This window comes from Ammospiza nelsoni, chromosome 3 (genome assembly GCF_027579445.1).
Source record: "Ammospiza nelsoni isolate bAmmNel1 chromosome 3, bAmmNel1.pri, whole genome shotgun sequence".
Lineage (NCBI taxonomy): Eukaryota > Metazoa > Chordata > Aves > Passeriformes > Passerellidae > Ammospiza > Ammospiza nelsoni.
Genome location: NC_080635.1, coordinates 66596506 through 66617392, shown reverse-complemented (window position 1 = coordinate 66617392; position 20887 = coordinate 66596506). Strand labels below are relative to the sequence as shown.

General features: G+C 39.3%; 1 protein-coding gene across 1 annotated transcript in view; it reads left to right on the top strand.

Annotated features, from left to right (window-relative positions):
• Positions 1–20887, top strand: part of NT5DC1 (5'-nucleotidase domain containing 1) — a 128381-nt gene that overhangs the window by 104695 nt on the left and 2799 nt on the right. Inside the window, exons 9-11 of the mRNA XM_059469434.1 lie at positions 2810–2928; positions 3718–3876; positions 9876–10044. Coding sequence (XP_059325417.1) covers positions 2810–2928; positions 3718–3876; positions 9876–10044 — 447 coding nt within the window. The remainder of the gene's footprint in view (positions 1–2809; positions 2929–3717; positions 3877–9875; positions 10045–20887) is intronic.

The following is a 20887-nucleotide window of genomic DNA, read 5'->3' as shown; positions in this document are numbered from 1 at the left end:
GCATTTCTGACCTTTGAATGAACTTTGAAGAATCAATAACAGCAAAGTGGAAAGCAGGTCAGCAGCAGTTTGACTCTTGACTGAGTGTAGCCAGTATTCAGCTTGGAATATCTAATATATGTTAGCAACTACCATAAACATTTAAGCAGCATTTTTGCAGGAAATTTGCAGACTTCTGTAGTGCTGTCATGTAGCTGCCATCTGAAGGATACAAGGCCAGAGCCATTGGTGTCATTGATGGGTTTTTAAGTTGTTGTGTGTCAGTTTTTTACAGAACTTCTACAAAAAGCCTTGAAAGGTGGTGCTGAAGAATTATTTTCTTAGCTGTATTTTGCTGCTGGACAAATGTAAGCAAATTAGAAACTGTTATGACTCACCACAACTGAAACACCATCCATTTCCTTCCACTCCAGATTAGAATAAAAAAATGGACAGTCACCCCTTGATGTGTGAGCACAAGCAGCCATATGAGATGGTTCAAGACAAGATTTATCCATTCAGAGTTGTTATCCCTATGACCCTACAACTCAAATAATTTAAAGGACCTTTCCTAATTCCTCAAATTCATGAAGTTCCTTCCAAAATCAAAGTGTTCCCATAATGAACTAGACATCTCAGTGTTGTTTCCTGCCTCCTTCTAAAGGGGAAATTAATTGCCCTTTATTTCATTGCCTAAAAGCAAAGTTTCTCACTTAATTAAATCCTTTCCTTCTCCAGAGCTGGCACCCCAGAAAATTCTTGTTGCACTGTCTTTTGCCTACCACAGGTTCCTGGCCAACTAGTTCAGATTGTAACTGTGCATTAGAAGCCTAAATTCCAAGTGCCTTGAGGTAAATGAGATGAATCTCATTGCTAGGGGTGACAGTAATAGCTCTCACAGAGCAAGAGGTCTTCTGCCTTGTAATTAGAGTGAATTTTTGCAGCCAGGACTTCCCTTCATGCCATTCCATAGAGGTAGCAAGCAGGATTTTGCTCTTTACTGGAGCGTCCTGAAACTGCTGTAATATATAGGGCTTCTGTTTGCAAATACAATGTCATTATTCAGAAAATACCTCATAAAAGTTTAATTTTTCTCCAGTATGTTCCTGATTAACTGAAATGGAAAGACAATGATAGCGATACAAATCCTCAAGAATTTAAAAAAACTTTATAACATCTCAAAAGAGTTGTGTTCATAAGTTTCTTTTTCTATGTCCATGTCATTTGAAGATTGTGTCTACTTGTTCAGCCAACCATCCAAATATGTCTAAAAATACCAGGAATATAAAATAAAATTTACTGTTATGACAACTTTTGTTTGTTCAGAAGTTGTTTGATCAAAGGTTTTAACAGTCAGGAAATTACGATTTTTTATTAACGGATGCTAACATATTTATTGTTATTGTAATTAATGTTACATTCCTGAAGAAGAACAAAGGAAAACATTTCCACACAAGTTTTACATGAATTTTTAATGTCAACTTTGAATTTCCTTGTTTTTTCCTAGTTTATAAAACAGCCTTAATATAGAATCATTTTGTCTCCATTTCTCCAAATTTGTAGATTCATAATATTAAAGAATGGATTCATTCCTCTCCTCACATACCCATTTCCTTCTTTTTGCTTATTTTTTAATTTCTTTCAAAGATCAATTTATTTCTCCATGTACATCTTCAGTGCTCTTAAAACATAAAGCTGTCTTAGCATTTCACTGTTCTCCAAAATTTGTATTTCAGCTTTCAGCAGTCTCTAACCAAGTGGAAGTTGCTCTTTTCCTCTTATTCCTAACACATTTTAAGTGCTTTGAAAAATTCTCTAAAGCAAGAGAAAAACTGAAGTTCTGATGTTACACTTAAGTCAGATCTAAGTACACCTAAGTCAGATCTAGATTGGTTTCTAACTCTTCTGTTTCTAGCATAAAATTAAGACATGGTTGAGACTAAATAACAAAATCAACCTTTTATTTCACCAGTTCAATAGACAAGAGACATTCATATTAATACTTCTAATGAAATTGTAGTTTATTGGTTCATTGAGACTGCTATTTTGGCTCCAGCAAGAAGCTAAACTTCATCTGGCAATAACACAGGGATTTGAAAAAGCAACAAGGTTACGTGGACACTGGGACAAATCCATGCTTTGAAACCAGCCAGAGACAAAGCCCGTGGCAGAGCTGGGTGATTCAGTTTCTACTGAATTTTCTAATTTGCTGACACTGCCAGAGTGGGTACATGTCAATTTGGGTTATACCACCATCAGCAACATTGGAGTTGTTGTACGCTCATCATTTGTCCACTCATCATTTCTTCAGAACTGTATGATAACTGGAACTGCTCATTGTTTGTGCTGATCTAAGGCTGGTGAAAGCCCTTAAGAGCTACTTCAGTCTGTTTTGTTGGGTTTATGTCAGTGCTTAAAAACTGTGGGTCATTTTTATGCATGGCAAGGTACATGCTGTCTCTTACAGTTTGTTTTATCTCATGGTTTCACCTTCATCTGTGGCAGCTCCATCAGTCTGTCTGTGTGGCCTCCTGCCTTCACTGCTGCAGTGTTTGGGTGGCAAAGGCCATGAATTTAAGTCCTTAGGTCTTCTTCTGTAGTCAGTGCACACGAGGCTCAGCTGCTTCTTTTCTCACAAATATCTGCCTACCCCCAGCTACCAAACACCTTGACTGAATCCACGGTCAGTACCAGAACTGGAGCCAGACTCTGGAGCTGGTTTAATGTCAAAATAGACCAGCTGTGCACAGGCAGCTTCTCTCACATCTCACAAGTACAGGAGGATGGGCTGGTGTCACTAACAGCATGCAATTTGGCTTGGTGATTTCAGAAAATGATGAGGAGCAGGAGGCTCTGCTGTCACTGGACAAGCCTGGTTGGTATTCCCAAGGTAATGCTATCCAGCTTTATGATCTACTGAAGAAGATGACTGGCAAGTTGGACCCCAAGGTATGTTACAAGTGAGAGTAAATCTTTCTGAAAATACCGTTTCACTCAAGAATTCACCAGACAAACTTTCATTGTAGTTATTGATGTGATTGGTTCTGCAGCCCAGAACTGGAAGTAGCATATTTGTCTTCTTATCAGTAGAATATGTTATCTTCCTAGATGTAAATTTTCTGTATGCAGGGTAAACATTTCAGCAGCTTTGGGAAGAATCAGGCTGTAATCAGGAAATACCCCTGAGGAAATAGATCATAAACATTAAAAGACAGCATCAGTAAAAACTAGGAGTATGTTAAGTATAGGTGTGGATAGGTAAAAATGCCACTAAAGATGGTGTAACAACATTCTTCATAGTGAATAAATGCCTCCCTGGACACAGAAGAGTTTTGAGTCACCAATAAGAATGTTCTGTCTTGTTTCCAGTGTAGTCTAAACCTTGTTCCAGTTTAGTGTATTTTTTTGGTAATCTTTCTATGGCTTCCCTTCAGGCTATTTCTGTCAGCCAAAAAATTCACACTTCCTTTTGCTGGTCCCAGTTAGGCTTCCTTTTCCAATGCCCCTGGAGGGTGAGAGCAAGGAGGGTGTGTGGGGCCAGCCTTTCCCTGATGGAGCTGGTTGAAGATAAAGCCCCAAACTTGACATTAATAGGATCTCTGCATGTCTTGACCAAGTGTAAACATGGAGGAATTTTTATTAGGTCATTTGAAGGCTCTTTTTCTCTCTCTGTGAAATACAGTTTGCCTGTGTTTTCCTCATATACAATGAACTTCTAATTTGCTTCTTCTCTCACAGGTTGTTTATTTTGGTGACAGTATGCACTCAGATATTTTCCCAGCTCGTCACTATAGCAACTGGGAAACTGTCTTCATCTTAGAGGAGCTTCTAGGGGACGAAGGTATCGTGCCTGCAAAAGCTGAATCTGAGCCACTGGAGAAGAAAGGAAAATATGAGGTAAGAGTTCCTGCAGAAGTTTCCTGGAACAGAATAAAGTAAGTTACAAAAAAGCCTCATGTCACCTGCACTAGGAATGAACCTGCGTGTCTTACCAGGGTGCTGGCAGCATCAGCAGCCCCCACAGATGTGTCCTCCTTGCCTTACCAGGAGGATGCTGTTCTGTCCCAGCTCAGCAATGCTTGGGTGACACAGCTCCTCTACCTGGAGCTAAACCATGGATCTCAGAAAAGGGGCTGTGTGTGCTCTCCCTTAGCAAGAACCTTTTTAGTAACAAGATCCCTCCATCCCACAAGGAAAAATTTCAAGCCCAGTTATCACAAGTCCAGTGTCTGAACTCTGCTGAGTTCATGGCGTTTCCCTGTGTGTTGTGGCCAGCTGTAAACACAGAGGAATTTTTATTACATTGTCCTGAAGGTTGCTTTCGCTCTATGTGAAATATGGTTTGCTTGTGCTGTCCTTGTATACAAATAATTTCTAATTTGCTGCTTCCCTCACAGGTTGTTATTTTGGTGACAGCTGTGCTCAGATAAGAGGGGCAGCTTCAAAATCTAGCCCAGTGCAGACTTACTGATAGTTACCTCAGATTAATAATATGATTTTCAAGTTGATCACTGTTGGGAAGCAGGGCCTTAGCACTGCTGTCACCCTTTAATTCTCCCACAGAAGGATGAAGATTACTATGGCTTATCCTTTCCTCTGCTCCCAAAGTAGATAGAAAACAGCACTGAGATGGGTGATGAGGCAGCACTGTACCTCCAGCATGTCCCATGTAGGTAGGAACTACAGCAAGGCTTCACTCTCCATTTGGAGTGTCTCTTCATTTCATATGCTACTAAATAAATAGGTCGTTTTCTTCTAATTGCAGAAAAATACAGATGCTTTTCATACATTTCTTTGTAACGCACTAAACTTTATTTTTCTTTTAAAATAATTACTCTTTGTGATTAAAAGTTGACTTACCAATAGAAAAGATCTGGGAGGTGCGTTTATACTTGGTGTGTTTTTAATCCAAGCGTTATAAAAGCTCCTGGTTTTAATGTAGAAAAGGGTCTCTTCAATGGAACTAAAACAATATAGGTGTGATATCTTTATCTTATTTTTTTAATAGACGTATCTCATATTTTCCCCCACTACCCTGATTTCTAAACTATAGTCAGACAAAGACATTTCAATCACTGAAATAAGGAAATGTAATCATTAATGTTTAGGCTTTTTCCTGGGTTGTAAATAAACAAAAATGAACTAAAAAAAATTTAGTATCAAGAGAATGTATTTCTCAGTAGGAAGAGGAGGTGGGGGAGGAGGAGCTGGTAGCACATACAGGTTAATACAATTTGATTTAAATAATTAATGCTTTAAAAATAACTCAAATCCTCCATAAATTTGTTCATTCTCTGACTGGTGATTCTGCTGCATTGCTGCATAAAACTTAAGGTTTGGGGGATTTGTTGAACATGGTTTCTTAAGCATGTTCAATATATGCTTTCAAAGCACACATTTCTAAACAGAGAGACAGAAGGTGGTTCTTTTCCTGGAAGTACAAAGGGTAATGGATTGGTTTGTTTCTGAGCCCACAATGATGATTTGGTTTTCCCTTGTTGCGACACCTCTGCTCACAAGATCCATCTTCTCTATCGCAGCAGTTGTCAAGCAGCAAATTGAGACTTTTTAGACAGGTGCTTGACATTTCACTGACACTGTAGCACTCCTGACAAGAGATTGCAGTATCTCAGGGAGACACCACCCCTGCCACACACAGCCCCTGTTCCCCTTACATCCGCTACCAGTGACAGCAAGCAAGCAAGGGAGAAATGAATTGCGTTGATTAAAGGAACCTGAGTCAGGGGGGCTGTGGCAGGTCAGTGGTGTTATTTCATTACCAGGCTGCTCACTGGAGTCTGAACAACAGGTCACATCCATATCTCTGCAGTTGACTGGGCACCACTAACTTAACAGGACTAGTTCAAAGGGACTCCCTTTACAAACCTATGAGAGTTTTATTTTCATTTCCCCAAGCAACTTCTCCCATTAACCCTTTGGTTAAGAAGGGAGAAAAGCCAATTCAAAGGATTGTACAAAGTCAGGTGTTTCTGGAAAGTTAGTCACAGATTAGATTTCATCTGGTTAATCAGCCTTAGCATTCATTGGCAATAAAATACAGTACTACTGTAGATTTTCCATGCCATGCTATGTGTGCAGAGAGGGACTGAAAACTTAATACATGGTGCAACTCTCAATGCTGTCACTCTTTGCAAAATACTATTAAAGTAAGAAAGTATTACTTTAATTGGCAATTGCATCTTTCAGAAAGAAATGGCAAAAATCTGGTTTTAGTTGTTTGACTGGTATTTCATCACTAACAGTGAGAGGGGAAGAAACCAACCTCCTCACACACCAAGTGGGAGACTTGTGATTTCCATTTTCATTTGCAATTTTTGTCTTTTCCCTTCAATTAAATGCATGATATAAGCCAGATACACATAACTGTGAAATTATGGTAACAACTGCAGTTCTTTTAAGTATGTGAGTCATAACCAAATAAGCAGAGAATAGCAAACTAAAAACTATGCAGTTACTTGGCTTCTAAGTAAATTGCAGCATGCAGGGTGAATAAAAATACAAGGCATTGTGTTGAAACAAGATTTGCCTCCCTCCTAGAATTGGGGGTTTGTTTGTTTGGCTGGAGGCTTTGGTTTTGCATTCTGTTCTTTAAATGTGTGATCAGTTCCATCAATGAAAACTCAAAAGGAAAGCTGGAATTTGTCCCAGGATTTCGAAGAAAATTATTACAGAGGAGCTGTCAGTGTGTAAATGAATGGCTTATATGAATGAATGGAGCAGAAATTAAATAATTCATTGGTGGATACACATGATAATTTTGTAAGTAGAAGGGAAAATGTAATTTTTACAAGATTGACTGGTTTGTTGTAGAAGTCAGGTCTGTAATCCTTGTATTTCCATTAACTCCCTTGGTGTGACCATAGACAAGGCTATTTCCTTTGTGCCTTTTGGCTCTGTTTGTCTTTTTATTCCTGTTTATCTTTGGCACAAATCTAACAGTACTTTCTGGAACAACCTGAGGTGTTGTTGTGAAGCCTGGTGTGTTAAAGCCATATTCCTAGGGCAACACCCTGAAGTGCAGCACATTTTACTTTAAATTTGCTAATAGTGATCCCTCTTGTAGTTTAGCTACAATATTCATGTGTGAAATGTTTCATATTTGCATGATGTGTAGGAGGGCAGGTTCTGTGCAACAGAATTCAGACCAGTGCCTGGTTTGTCCATTTGTGTGATTCAGGGACATCCCATCGTTGTGGTCAGCACAGCTGTGCTGACAGAAACATCTCAAATACTATTACACCAGAAAAACAGTGTTTTGAGCATTAATTTTTTTTTGTGGCATCAAGAATCAGTGGTGTGTTATTACCTCAGGACAAAGCATACAATCATCAGTATCATCACTCATACTGGATGTATTCCTCAGGCTCTGTGCTTGCTATGGCATAGATCTGCATCTAAATAAAGCCCTTAAAAATACTATTGATCTTCCACTCCTCTCTCCTTTACATCTTTCATTCTTTCATCTCTTTACCAAATGTAGAATGTAGAGCTTGGCTCCCTGCTAATTAATATTTTAGAAAGGTCATTTGTAAGCTAACTAATCAGCGCTACCCAAGGGTCCTATTAACAGATTCTGTCAATTCTGCTAACAGGCCCTATTTGTCTAGAGTTAGCGAAGCTAAGATGGTAGCACGTACTTCAGGTGTTTTGACTTTGTGGAAGGCCCTGGGACTCGGGAATTTCTGGTATCATCCCTATTTTCCTGAAGTGTAGATGTTTTGTTCAACGCTTTGTACCCTCAACTGGCACAATCAACATCTGACCTGACCTGCTGCTGTCTGACCAATATGCCTGAGAGCAAATCCATATGCCAGGGGGATTTGCATGAGAAAGAGGGATTGCCCAGCACTTTCCAGGATCTGCTGTCCTGCTGTGAGAGCAAATTCTGTGTCTGGGGACTGCAGGAGTGGCTGATGCATCTTGCAGAGCTCATCAGCCGTGCTGCTGGGCATGGCCTCCAGGCATGTGAGCAGCCACAGGGAGAGGAGCCTTTTCTCATTTCACAGATGTACAGATTCATGGTGTGTGGTCTGTCCTTCATTGCAGGCTCTGATGTGTGCTGCAGGTGAGATAAGGACATTTTCAGGGCATCAGTTAGGGATGGAAGGGGGAGCAATGTCAGATGTTCCTAGGGTTGTGGTCAAAGTTTTGAGTGCTCTTTCCAAATTTTAAATCGAGATTTAGCCTACCAGACCAGCCTTGTTATGTGTAGATAAGCCAGCAGCAAAATGATGGGAGCTCTGCACTAGGTGATGACAAGTCTCATATCTAACCGGGTTTGATTTCACCAAGGGCTTGGGTTGTAAATCCAAAATTTAACTCCCTGCTCCTTAATAAAGAAGAAAATCCCACTCTAGAATCAAACTTCTGTAAAAATCAGTTCATTTCCCCAGGTTACATTTTTAATTGTCCACTGAACTAACTATCCACTTCAGAAAGCAGAACCCTCACATCTTTTCTCTTATCAGTAAACAGGACCCCGTCTTTTGTACAAATGCTTATGTGGGCCAGTAGTGGGGTTGTTGTTTTGATTAATCACCTGAACAGCTGTAACAGCCTTAAGAGTTTTCTGCATGTGTCATCCAGCTGGCAAACAGATTTTAATTCATCACAGCATCTAAACTTAATTATAACTGAATGTAGAGTCCTGGGATTGGCATAGAAAGATAGTGAGGGAAAAAAGAGAGTAACATGCTGTCCCTTTGTGCAAGACATTAAAAAACAAACAAAAAATCCCAGGACTTAAGTTCAATGCTTATTTTGAAACCAAAAAAAAGGAGTTTTTTTCCAATTTATTTACATCAGAATACAGAAATTGATATCTACATTTGTTGAAATCAGTACTTCCCCCCCCATTTAAACTCAGAGGATAAACTGTAGCACTGACTGATGGAAGTGTGGCTCTGTGTTTGCTGCTGTGGTCTGTTTGGCTGCCTCAACCACTTCCTTGTGATCAAAAGATACAGGCCTCTGTCATAAACACAAATGATTCCAGCAAGTTCTCAAAACTGTTAAGAGAGAGGTTAAATGGAGAATAAAGTACAAAAGTTCACAAACCTGGAGGCACAAACTGCTGTATCTGTTCTGCAAGTCTGAATGTTACTTTGCACACAAATTACTTCAACAGATTTTCTATTGTGTAGTTTTGTTTCCCATTTTTTCATCTTTCTGTAAATGTGTCCTGGCATTTTATTCTGATTGCTCATGGCAGTATATAGCAGGTTTCAAGATGAACTTGTAAAAAGTCAGTTTTTCCAATGCTGCTTTAATGGTTTTTTTTTTTAAAACAGATGTTGTTGTCTGAAAATATATATTTAAAAATTATTTTTAAATAATAATAATAATTTTTAAATTACTGTATTCCACAATTTTCTAGGCAACTGACTCTCTCTCCATGGACTCTGTGGCTCTGTTTTCACTCATTCCCCAGCTCAGAAACAGATAACACAGGTGGCATGGTGCATTCTTTGCAGTTACTCCACCCAGCATGAGGAAGCTCCTTTTCCCCCAGGAGGAGATCCCAGCTGTAACACAGCCTCTCCAGCAGAGAAGCACAGCAAGCAATTCACACTATCATAAACAGAAAAACAGGGAAAATAGAAGGCGTTTTCTTAAAAGGTTTAAAAACTATTTACAGTAAACTTTTTATGTCCTAGGGAATCTGTAAATTGTATAAACAGGAACTTGGGGACTTATGGGAAGAAGATTCTTATTGTATTGTTGTTGACTTTATATTTTAAAGCCACATTGCTCCTGAGATACAATATAGGGCTTCCCAGACAATCAGAATATCACTAGAGTTCCCTAAACTAATGTTTGTGGATAAATAAAGATTTTTTTTTTTAAGCTTATGTATTTATTTATTTTTCTTTCAGGGAGATCAGCTCAAAGTTCCTTACTTTGTATCTAAACAGTGGGGCTCTTTCTTCATGGACAGATTGCCAGGCCTGGAAAATGCAGAGGAGACCTTAGTTCACACGTGGTCCTGTAAATGTATTAGCACTTACAGCACTATTGCAATCCCTAGTCTGGAAGCAATAGCAGGTAAGGAAGATGTTTGGGGCTTTTTTCTAATGAACATGCAGTATTCATAGTAAGTTTGTAGTGCTGTAGACCTGGTTTTGAGATTGCATGTATCTAAAATACATTCAAAATACTCTGTTCATATGATGCAACACTTAGCACTCGTGGCCATTGATTACTTTGATGTTTGCGCTTTTAATTGTTGCCTGATACACCAGGGGTTTTGTTTGTGTCTGCAAATAGGAGGTGTTTAATTGATTCGCTGTTAGAGATAGGGTGCAACATGTACCGGACTGTAGATTAGTTCCTGAATCTGGTCCCTACTTCCCCACTGTGATTTGCTGTTTCTACTTTCAGTGGTGAGATACATTTGAAACAAACAACATGCAAAGTTACTTGGGAGTGTTATACTTACAAAAACACAGATCTGGCTTGTTACACTTCCCCTATCAGCTTACTGTAACTTTGCAGCTACAGTACTTTCCTGGGATTACAAAGTGATGATGAGGACCCCCATGTGCTCCATTTATCATTTTGCATTACTAAACTTTGTCCACATGCATACCTGAAGGAAGAAACTAATTATTAAATGAATGAAGAACACAGCAAGCATTTACTTTACTAACCCCTCCATTCAGCATCTGTTTCTTGCTTCATGCAGAAGACCAGGGAATAAAAGGTTTGTTGCAAGAGAGCATTTCAGGCTTGCCCAGCAGTGACTTCTACAGCAGGACACATGATAGACCTTTTCTTTGCAACCATATTTTACACACGTACTTACATTGTATGGATATCTCAAAACAAAACAATCATAGACTGCCACAATTTATTTATGCCTCCCATATTTGCCATTTTGCAATCTATTTCAGCCCAAAGACACAAAAGCCCAGACATACCAAGCAAAATGCCAACAGAGAGATAATTTCTGTAAAACTCCCATCTAATACCCTTTCCAGGGTCATGCTTGCGTGTGGCTTCTTTTGGAAGTGTTGACCAAGAAAAAATGGTCAGCCACAGTCTGAAATTTTCCTCTCAACCACAGCTCAGTTTAAAGGACAAGCAAGGCTTCTCAACCTCAAATGTATGACAGTCTTTCCAGTTATAGATGAAAGGGTGTGAGCCCATAAGACATATCTGGGCAGTTAGTGATAGGATAGCTGCCTGACATCAGCCATGGAGCTCCTGCAAAGCTCCTGTTTCTCCATGAGGAGGGACACCGTGTGCTGTCCCTCACTGCACTGAACCACTGCTGGGGCAGCGGGTCATGTCTGTAAAAGTTAAACCCCAGTGCAAAAGGACAGGGGAGAAATAACGTTTTAAACTTGCAGCTGTGCACTGGACAGCAGACTCAAAGTTGAAGGTATGAGAACATCTCTGCTTTGTTACAGAGAGAGGTATTTCTTGTTTGTGTGGAAGAGCAGATGTTCATTATTATGGATGTTAAGGAATTCCTGACTCCTCTTGAATACCTTTCTCACTCCTGTCACAGCAAGCTGTGAGAATCCCTGCTCTGCCAAGCCCTGAAGTTTTTGGCTGCAGCTGTAAGTCATGTCTTACCTACAGCTATTTGCTAGAGGAGATTGAAATGGGTTATGCGAGTTTGATGCTCTCCAGCTTTTCCTTTCCCATTCATCTGCTTCAATTACCAGCGGAGGACTTTCCACTGCCAAGCTGCAAAAACTCAGGCCTTTCCTCAAGATCCCCTGAGCCCAGTCGTGCAGCACGGCTGCTACGGTGCTGAGCACATGAGCCCAGCTCCCAGGCAGGATGTGCTGACTGTGTGAGCTCAGCTCAGGCTGGGCCTGCCTTGGCAGCACCTCGCTCAGCCTGACCCAGCCACACAAGCTGCCACCTTGCTGGAGGTGCCCTGCAACCTCCTGTGAGCTGGGGGTTCACAAGGGCTTCTCTGTCAACAATGTCTGACCTGGCTTTTGTACACCTATGTGAGCAGTAGTAAGTGCCACGTACAAGTCAGGGTGCCAACGGCTTGTGGTCTGCAAAAATATTTGGTGAAATGTGGCAGATGGCTGCAGTGCTGGCTTTAAGATTGATTCTTGTTGTTTGGCTGCAATGAGTGTCTGTGCATAAAGAACAGCTTGGTTTACTTCTCGTGACACATTGAAAAAGATTATTCCAAAGACTATTCAGCATTACTGAATACTAGTAACTCACTTACTCAATACCAGTTCAAAGATGCTTTAGAAGTTCTGAACTTTAATCTCGCCTCTGGCAAGGAGGGTGTTACTGGAATTGCACACTGTTCATCATCTAAACTCTCCTCAGATTCTCTGAAGAGAAACTGGCATTTTCTTTGTGCATGAAAGAGTATATTTCATTTATTGTTAAAACTCCTCAAAGGAGACCTTCTACAATACCTTCTGTGCACTTTCATCAGTTTGGATTGGAAGTCAAATATGTGTTATATTGACAGTACATGGTTAATAAAATAGTGGAAGCCAATGTCCCTACTTCTATTCTACATGCCTCACTCACAAATCCATCTGTTTCTTCACTTTTCTGACGTTGAGTCTCTCCTCATTTACAGCTCCCTTACAGATTTTTAAAGCACAATTATATCATAAGACAGATTTTCCAAACTGGGATGCATTACTGTGGGAATGTTGCTTTAGTGCTCCCAAATGGAAATTAAAGGTGTAGGGGTCTCTCTGAAGAATTACATTCTGCATAAACCACAATTTCCAGGACATCTCTCTCCACTTCAGAAGGTTAGGTCTGAGCCAAGTAGAGGATGATTACTCTTATCTTTCCTACCTGAATAATCTGAACTTTACCCTCAAGGACAGCGACCACTATTCTGTGACCACATGATCACATTTCCAGATCCCCTTGTTAATAATTGTATTTCCTGCATCATATGGATATTCCAACAGTAATTTCAACAATTTCAAAGATACCATTTCTGACAGGTCTTTTGATTAACAGTTCTTTGATTAAAATATGATACACATATTTCAACCTAATGCTTTGCCTTTCAATCTCACTATATTTGGTATTTTTATAAAAGCCACACTTCAAAAAATTCCATGAGGAGTTTTAGAGCTATGGAGGAGATTTTTGTAAAGTTTTTTTGTCATTATAAAGAAAAGATTAAGAAAGTGGGCTCTAAATTGTAATAAGGAGAACATAACTTCTTTTCTAATTTCATCATTCTTAACCTAATGTTGTAAATTTGTCTCATAACCTCTGAATGGTGAATTTTGTCATAGGATTAAAAATTACTGCAAGCAAGAAAAGGAGATTGAGTGATGTTGCAGCTCAAGAGAATTTCATTTCAGAGAGGAATTAGTGCAATTGTAAATGTTTTATGGAGATAGAGTTCATTTCACACTTTGGAGAGATTTGATAACCAAGCTTGTGTCATGCATGAGGATAATGCATTTTTTTAATCTTACATGCAATATGAAATTATATCAGGGTTTGCCCATATGGCTGCATAAGTTTTTCTTCATGCCGTATTGTTATTTCAGTTAGCTAGAGCTAGAGAAAAAAATCTCCATAATAATTAACCAAAGCTGTCTCTTTAAAGATGCCTACAGATCCCTGCCACTTTCTGCGGGAGTTTGAGTCGTCAGCCTGCTTGCTGTATAAATATAATGATAAAATTGCCAGTGAACCATGACAAAGAAGTTCATGTTTCTGCTTAGAGCTGCAAATTATCTGCACAATGGAAAGCTCAAGGCAGCCGTGGCTGGGGCTCCAGAACTGGCAATGTGCAGGTCGCAGATACACGGGTCTGCCAGCAGAGATCAACTACAAATTGCAAACTTCACACACCATCCTCCACATGTATTTTAAATGTGAATGCCCTGGAGCAATCAACTGTTATCATGGAAGACATGAATTTTACTAATCTTGTGACATACTAATCACTGATCAGCCATATACTGCACTAATCAGCCATATACTGATTTCTATATCCTGAACAGCAACATTTGCAATTGTTGCTGAAGTGAAACAAAAAAAAAAATTCTTCATATTTTTGCACCTTAGTTCTGTGTTTTTTCATTGACATTACATCACCTAAAGTAAAATCCAACTCATTTTAGAATTAAATTACAGCAGTCCTTGCTGTAAGTAGACTGACAGTAACTGTGCTCTTATTCAAGTGATACAATAATATATAATTCCCTTAAACACATAGAACTATCTACATTATGCATTGCTAGTTAGCAGTAACCTTTCATATTTAATGCCTTATCTTACAACTGTGCTTTTGCTTGACAACTTCTGTGTAAGACTGTATCTATACAACAGCATCTAGACACTAAGTTTATCAAAATGTTTTGAGGATTTAAACTGCTTTGGGAATTTGCTGTTACAAATAATAGTTGCTGCTACAAGGCCAAAGAGGTCATTTTTATAATTAAAGTTTTTATGCCAAAAAAGTACTCTTGCACTAGGTGAAAAATTGGTGTAAATACACAACAGTAACATTTCCGAGGTTTTATGGCCCTGAGGTTTCATACAAGGAAAAAAAAAACATATAATAAAGATAACTGAATACAGAGAAGATGTGTTCTGAGTGTATAAACAGCATCTTGATCTATGTGTCAGTTGAAAAATATCAGATAATGTAAATGTGATTCATCTGTTCCAGGAAACTAGTTTCAATATTCTCCTTTTAGAAGTAAAAAGTAAAAACATGCCCAACACAACCAACAGAAATAAGGCATCTATTTTTTTCAGCTGAAATAAACAGCATTTTAACCTTAAAAAATTATTGTTCAATAACTCAGGACTAGTTTATAAAACGTCCTTGGGACCTAGTTACTTCCCAAATGGTCTGAGACCTCATCTTTACCACAGGATTTGACCACTTGATAGTGATTTTCAGTGTAGAAAGGACAGTATTCAGTGTATTATGGTTTGATCAGGCTTTCCTTCCTCCTCCAGAAAGGTGTGTTGACTTGTGCCCCTAAAGACCGTGTCAAATCATGCAGAACCCAAAAGATTACTTCCTAGCCAATAGCTGACAGAAATGTTCCTGCCATCGTTATTCTGCTCTATGAGATGTCAAAGTACAGCCACCTTGAAAAGATTAAAGGGAGAACTCATGAGCAACTCATTAAGAGAGGGGGAACCACTCAGTCATTCTGCTTTAAAGTTATCCTTCAACTCAGGCAGCATAATTTCATTTGCAGGCTGTAACTAAAGCTATAATTGGGTTTTGACTGGATCACAGGCTTATGGGGTGGGTTTAGACTGACACTTTATAAACCCTGGTTGTAATACAAAGTGTTGATAATTTTTGAGTGTGAAAACTAGTGGAAATAGGTAAATCACCAAGTATTGAAAATACTTGTCTGACACATCGAAATTGAACATAACTTGCAACCTCACATGTGAAAAAAAAACATTGCTGGAAGGACATTAATGTACTTTGGACTGGTGTGTAAAATATTCCCTCTAGATTAAGATGGTCACACATGCCCAAAAAACTATGTAGGCCTTGACTTCATGTGTGTTTGCGTGCAGATTTTTATTTTAAGGTAAACAATGTTTGTCACCTCTCCAGAAAAAAAACAAATCAGGGAAAGGGAAAGAAAACATTTGTTTTACAAAGAGGGGAACATGATGACATTAACCCATCTCATGAGTTTGGAGAGGAAGGTTGCTCTTGGTGAGTTTACCTCAAAATGAAAGTAAAGGGGTGTATCATCTCCACATTTGTCTTAATGTAGCTCCTTCACAGTCTCAAAATGCCGCTCTTTTTTGTTTCTTTTTAATCAACTAGAAATTCCTGTCAGCTCAAACAATTGCTTCTTGAACCTATCTCAGAAGCCCTTCCTCCTGCTCCAAGATCCAGAATGAATCATTCACACACAATAAATTAATTAACAGATCCCTGAAAGACTAACACATCCTGGTAGGATCTTGGCATTCTCTCAGGATTTTTTTTTTTTAGTTAAAGTCTTCACCTAGATATTTAAAAATATTATACTACAATATTTTCTTCTGATTATTTCCAGATCAAGCAAAGAGCCACACGCGTCTATTTCCTTACAAGACTTTCAAAAACCACTGCTTAAATGAAAACAAAAATGAGAAACATTTCCCTCACATAGAAATAATGAGTTTTCTCATGAAAGCCCAAAAGAGCAAAGGAATTTCTAAGGCTTTCCTTCACTGCAGACCCTTATCAGGCTCGGCTGCGAGTCAGTGCACGCCTTGTGCACAGCTGTTTTGCTCAAGAAGGGGTCAGCGGTCCCTTGGCCATAGGGTAGACCCAAAGCAATGTGACTTGTAATTCCCAAGATAATTACAGGAAAATTGCACACCACAAGCAATCTCAGCAGCCACGATGGGACAGTCATTCCATTTCCCCAGGCACTTGTCCATCTGCAAAACTGGTAGTGAAGCTGCTGCTGCTGCACATATCCCTGCAGTTTGCCACTTGGGTTTTCTCCAATGGCACTGTGTTAGACACCACAGAAAAGTAACCAGTGGCAAACCTCAATGGCACTGAAGCTCTGGCTCAGGCCAAGCTCAGGCCACAGATGTCTGCTGGCAGTGCCACGGGCATGATCTCCAACCAATACACCTGTGTTGACAAAAGCTCTTGTGCAAGTAAAACAGCAAACCTGCACTTTGCCTGAGAATAATTTTAGTCTTTATTCCTGCATGGCCTGGGGTAAACTGCACTGGCTCATATCACCAACTATACACATCAGAACACATCAGAACTCAGAAGCTTTCTCCTGCTATGGAGCAAACCTATATTGAGGAGTCCCCCCTTTCCCATACGACACCACTCAGATACTCCCTCCTCTCCAACTTCTGAGTTATGGAGTATGCAGACAGCAGCACTGACATTCATGTAATTGACAGAAGGAATGCTTTTCTCATGCTGTCTTCTCTCTTTCAGCAAACATATGACCTCCAGTTTAGGAAAATCAACCTTAGGAGTTTTTCTAAAAATAACTGCTATCGGATAAATCTACTTGTGGCCTTGGGATGTTTTCTTTTTGCCTCTAGTATGCTGTCTCACATCCTGAGCTATTAGTGCAAGTGCTGCTTTGACTGTTGCAAAATAGAGATGGGTCAGGAGATAAAAAACGTTTAACATTTAAGAAAAAGCAACAACACCTGTTACAGGTTACCCACAGACTGGCAAGCCAGGTCACCCAAAGGCACAAACTGGTGAGTTCCCCTGCAGCAATTGTGCTTACTCCATTGCTAAGGAATAATTATTAGAAGTTCATCTTTAAGAAATTAATATTTTCTTTCATCAGTGACTTTGAAATACAATGAAAGATTCACGATGAAGCTTCTAAGCCAGTGTCAATTATGGAAAATCCTGTAAGAGGAAAAGAATTTATACTAGCTGATGGTTTGCCCTCTGCCCCTATAATTACCTCACCCAGATGATGAGATGTAAGATAGAGCTATGACGGTGTTTTCTGAAATTTGACACAATTAAGCAGTTTAAAGATTTTTTTCAAACTTGGGTATCACTAACAAGGTTTTAGTTCTCTTCCTCGTGTCTTTTCCTTGGTGATAATCAGGAGGATATATTTGGATTCACTTAAGAACACAACCCTGCTGTTTACTAGGAGGCTTCTGCAGCATCTGGCGCCAGCCCTGCTCACTGGCAGGGAGCAGACCTCAGGGTGGGAGGGGGAGTTCTGCTTTCTGTAGAGCTTCTCACTCATCCCAGGGATGCTGCTGTGGTGTCATGATGAAAAAATGTTGGCTTTGCTTTTGTTGGTCAATACTGAAAAATTATTCCTGACATTTCTGCTGTGTGTTTTGGAAGAAATCTGTTTCAGTCTTGGACTGTGTTTTTTTAATTGAGAAACAATTACATCCACCTAAAGTGCTTAGTTAAGATTTCATTTGTTTAATCTATTGGTTTGCTCAAGGAAATTTTAAAAAGTTAGAGTAGTAAGTTTATCAAGCAGGCCTGTGTCTGGATTAAATTAAAATTGTCTTCCATTCAGTTACTCAAATACTTTCCTGATCACTCATTGAGAATATTACATTTACCCTTCTTCTTGTGGTTTCTCTTTCTTGCTTGTGGGTGGAATTCCAAGTCTTCCTCTGATAGAAGCTTGTGGCATTGATTTAGCTGCCCTACACTAAGTGCACAGCACACGAGACAGTGGGATATTGTAACTGTGCTATAAATGCATGGATATGGGTATACTTAAGCATCAGAACACAATGTTCTACTTTATGTCACTTAATACCTGGATCTGGATAACTGGAACACAGGAACTGACAGTAGCTACTGTTCAGATGCCATCATTGTTATTTTGCTCACACCAGGGCTGCTGGAGGCCTGCAAGGGAGGCAGGGCAGGGCAGGAGCTCTTCTGGGCTCAGGTTAAGCCATGAAATCTGTGAGGGATGCCCAAGCCATTGGGAAGTGCTAGCACCACTGAGTGGTCACCATCAAGGAAAGCATTATTCATCACTCACTTGCACTCAGGCTGGTGTGGGAGCAAAGAAAGGAGTGGGACAGCAACTCAGGGTGATACATCTAATAACTGGCATTTCCATAGATTTAGGACTTTGTGTATTCCTCTGGGAGCCTCTTGGGACCCTTCAAGTCTGATTTCTAGGAGTCTTTGGCTCTTAAAGGGAATATCCTGTTTGTCTTGGGTTAAAAAAAAAAAAAATTAGTCTGGGTAGAATTACCTAAGAATGATAGAAAAATTCTTGGACTGTATTTCTCAAGAAATTGGGTAGAATCAGCTAGCTCCTTCTTCCAGGCTCAGGCTGTCTCGTTTGTTCAAGTCTACTTAGGGTTTTTTGTGATAGTGGCAATACTGGGTGAATTTTGTGCTGAATTCATTATCAGTGCAGGTTAGGACTCATTAGAGCCTCGCTGTAAAACTGCCCTCTTGTTGTCATATCTGCCCCCTGCCTAATTCATGACTCCCCATCAAGGTTAGGTGACAAGTGGGTGCCAAGATGCAAAGGTCTACCACCACAGCAGCAGCTGTGAGCATGCACAACAGCAAATCCTGAAGAATTTACTGGGAAAAAAAAAAACACAAGGAAAACAACAACTTGGAAATAAGAAACTGTTTTTTCCCCAAGATTTGCCTTATTATCGAATACTGTATGGTTTAGGTTTTTAAAATGCTTTTGAGAAATGGATATGGATATTTTCTAATCATCTTCCAAAGTCAGTTTGCTGAGAAAAAAGCAGCATTTATAGCAGTGAATATATAAAAATCTCTTTTGGAGCCTTTTGCATTGTATATAGAATGGTTTGGGTGTTTAAGCTGATTCTGTAAAGCTAGCTTACCAAGAAATACTAATGAAATTACCATTTTGATCCAGCTGATTCTTTTCCTCAGCAATTATCAACTCTGTAGCAAGTCTGCCCCATTTGTGCTGCTCTTTGATTAAACTACTCTTGGGAAACTCCAGACTGCTAGATTATTAAGCTAGTAAAAGCTTTTTTTTATAAAAGGAACTGTATGACATTTGATTTTTATAGCTCGTAAAGATATTTGGAAATATTTGCTTTCTTTTTCCATTTATTTTGTCATTTTTGAAACCTTTGTGTTAAACTGAGTGTCATAAATAGACTCAGCAGCCAGTAAATCCACTGGGCCTTCTGCATACTAGGAAAACATCTGCCTGTTCTGCCGTGCTCTCAATGAGCTCCAGAGATTTCCCTGACTCAGACAAAATGAGAAAATTAACTTCTTTGACGAGCTAAAATCACCCACTTAATTCTCTTCCAATTATCTTTCCTCCTATTCCTACTTTATTCCAGCCTCTTTCTGATTTTTCAACTTGATCTAAGTACTCTTTTGTTGCTGTGTTGTGTTCAGTATGAGTTTGAAGCTGCAGACCAGGATGCTGTCCTGGTATCTGCCTGCAAATCACTTGTGAGACAGAACTGGATTTCCTGTTGTTTTTGCTGAAACTACTAAAATTGTGGGTTTCTGTTTCATAGAAGCTGTTTTGGGGGGGCAGGGGGGGAATTGCAGCATGCAGTGACAGGATGTCACTTCCCCAAATTTACTCCAAATGAAATTTTAAAAATTGCAATTCATAAGTTATTGTACAGATGAGGCTAGTAATAGCTTTTATGCTTTACTTTGGTTCGGAACAGACAACCTGGAAAGAAGCTTCCCCCCTTTTTGGAGGGAAGTTGGTTTTTCTTTTCATTATTGGAAAGGGAATTGTTTCTTGAACTGAGTTTTATTTATATGTATTTTAATTTGGTTTCTTGAACTTTGAGTACGAGGTGAGCACAGGAAGTATCGGTTTTCTGGCTGTGAGGGTGGGTGGGTCACTGTTGGCAGCAGAGGCTTTTGAAAAGTTACAGAAAATAAAGCTTTGACTGTTCAGAGCTATCTTAATGCATTCAGTGTTCTTTACAGACTGGAAGTGATGAGTACATCAAGTTACAAGTGCAGATTTCTAAGAATGTTTGATACAAAATGATGTTGTTAACACTGGACTGCAAGAAGATCTAAGAGTGGGTGCCTTTTGGGAATCCTGCTTCAATAGCCGTGAAAAACAAAAAAAGGAACTGATTCTTTGTTTTAAACAAAGAATCTTATAACTAAATAGCTGAGATAAAAGAGAAGGGGGACAAATTGAAGAATAAACTTGAAGGTGTATTGGGAGAAAAACTGCATCTAGGCGTAATGGTTAATATTTAAGCATTCATTATATAATTTTCTCTGACTAACATTATTTCAGCATTCAAGGAACTGAATATCATTTACTGCTGTTGAATAAACTCTGAAAGTCAATCCCTTGAACAGCTGAAGATATCAAATAAATGTGTAATCATGCAATCAGATTGGATTCTGGTGCCGGTGAGCAAACAGCTCAAGGTTTTAAGAAGTATTGCTATTCACGACAAGCTTGTT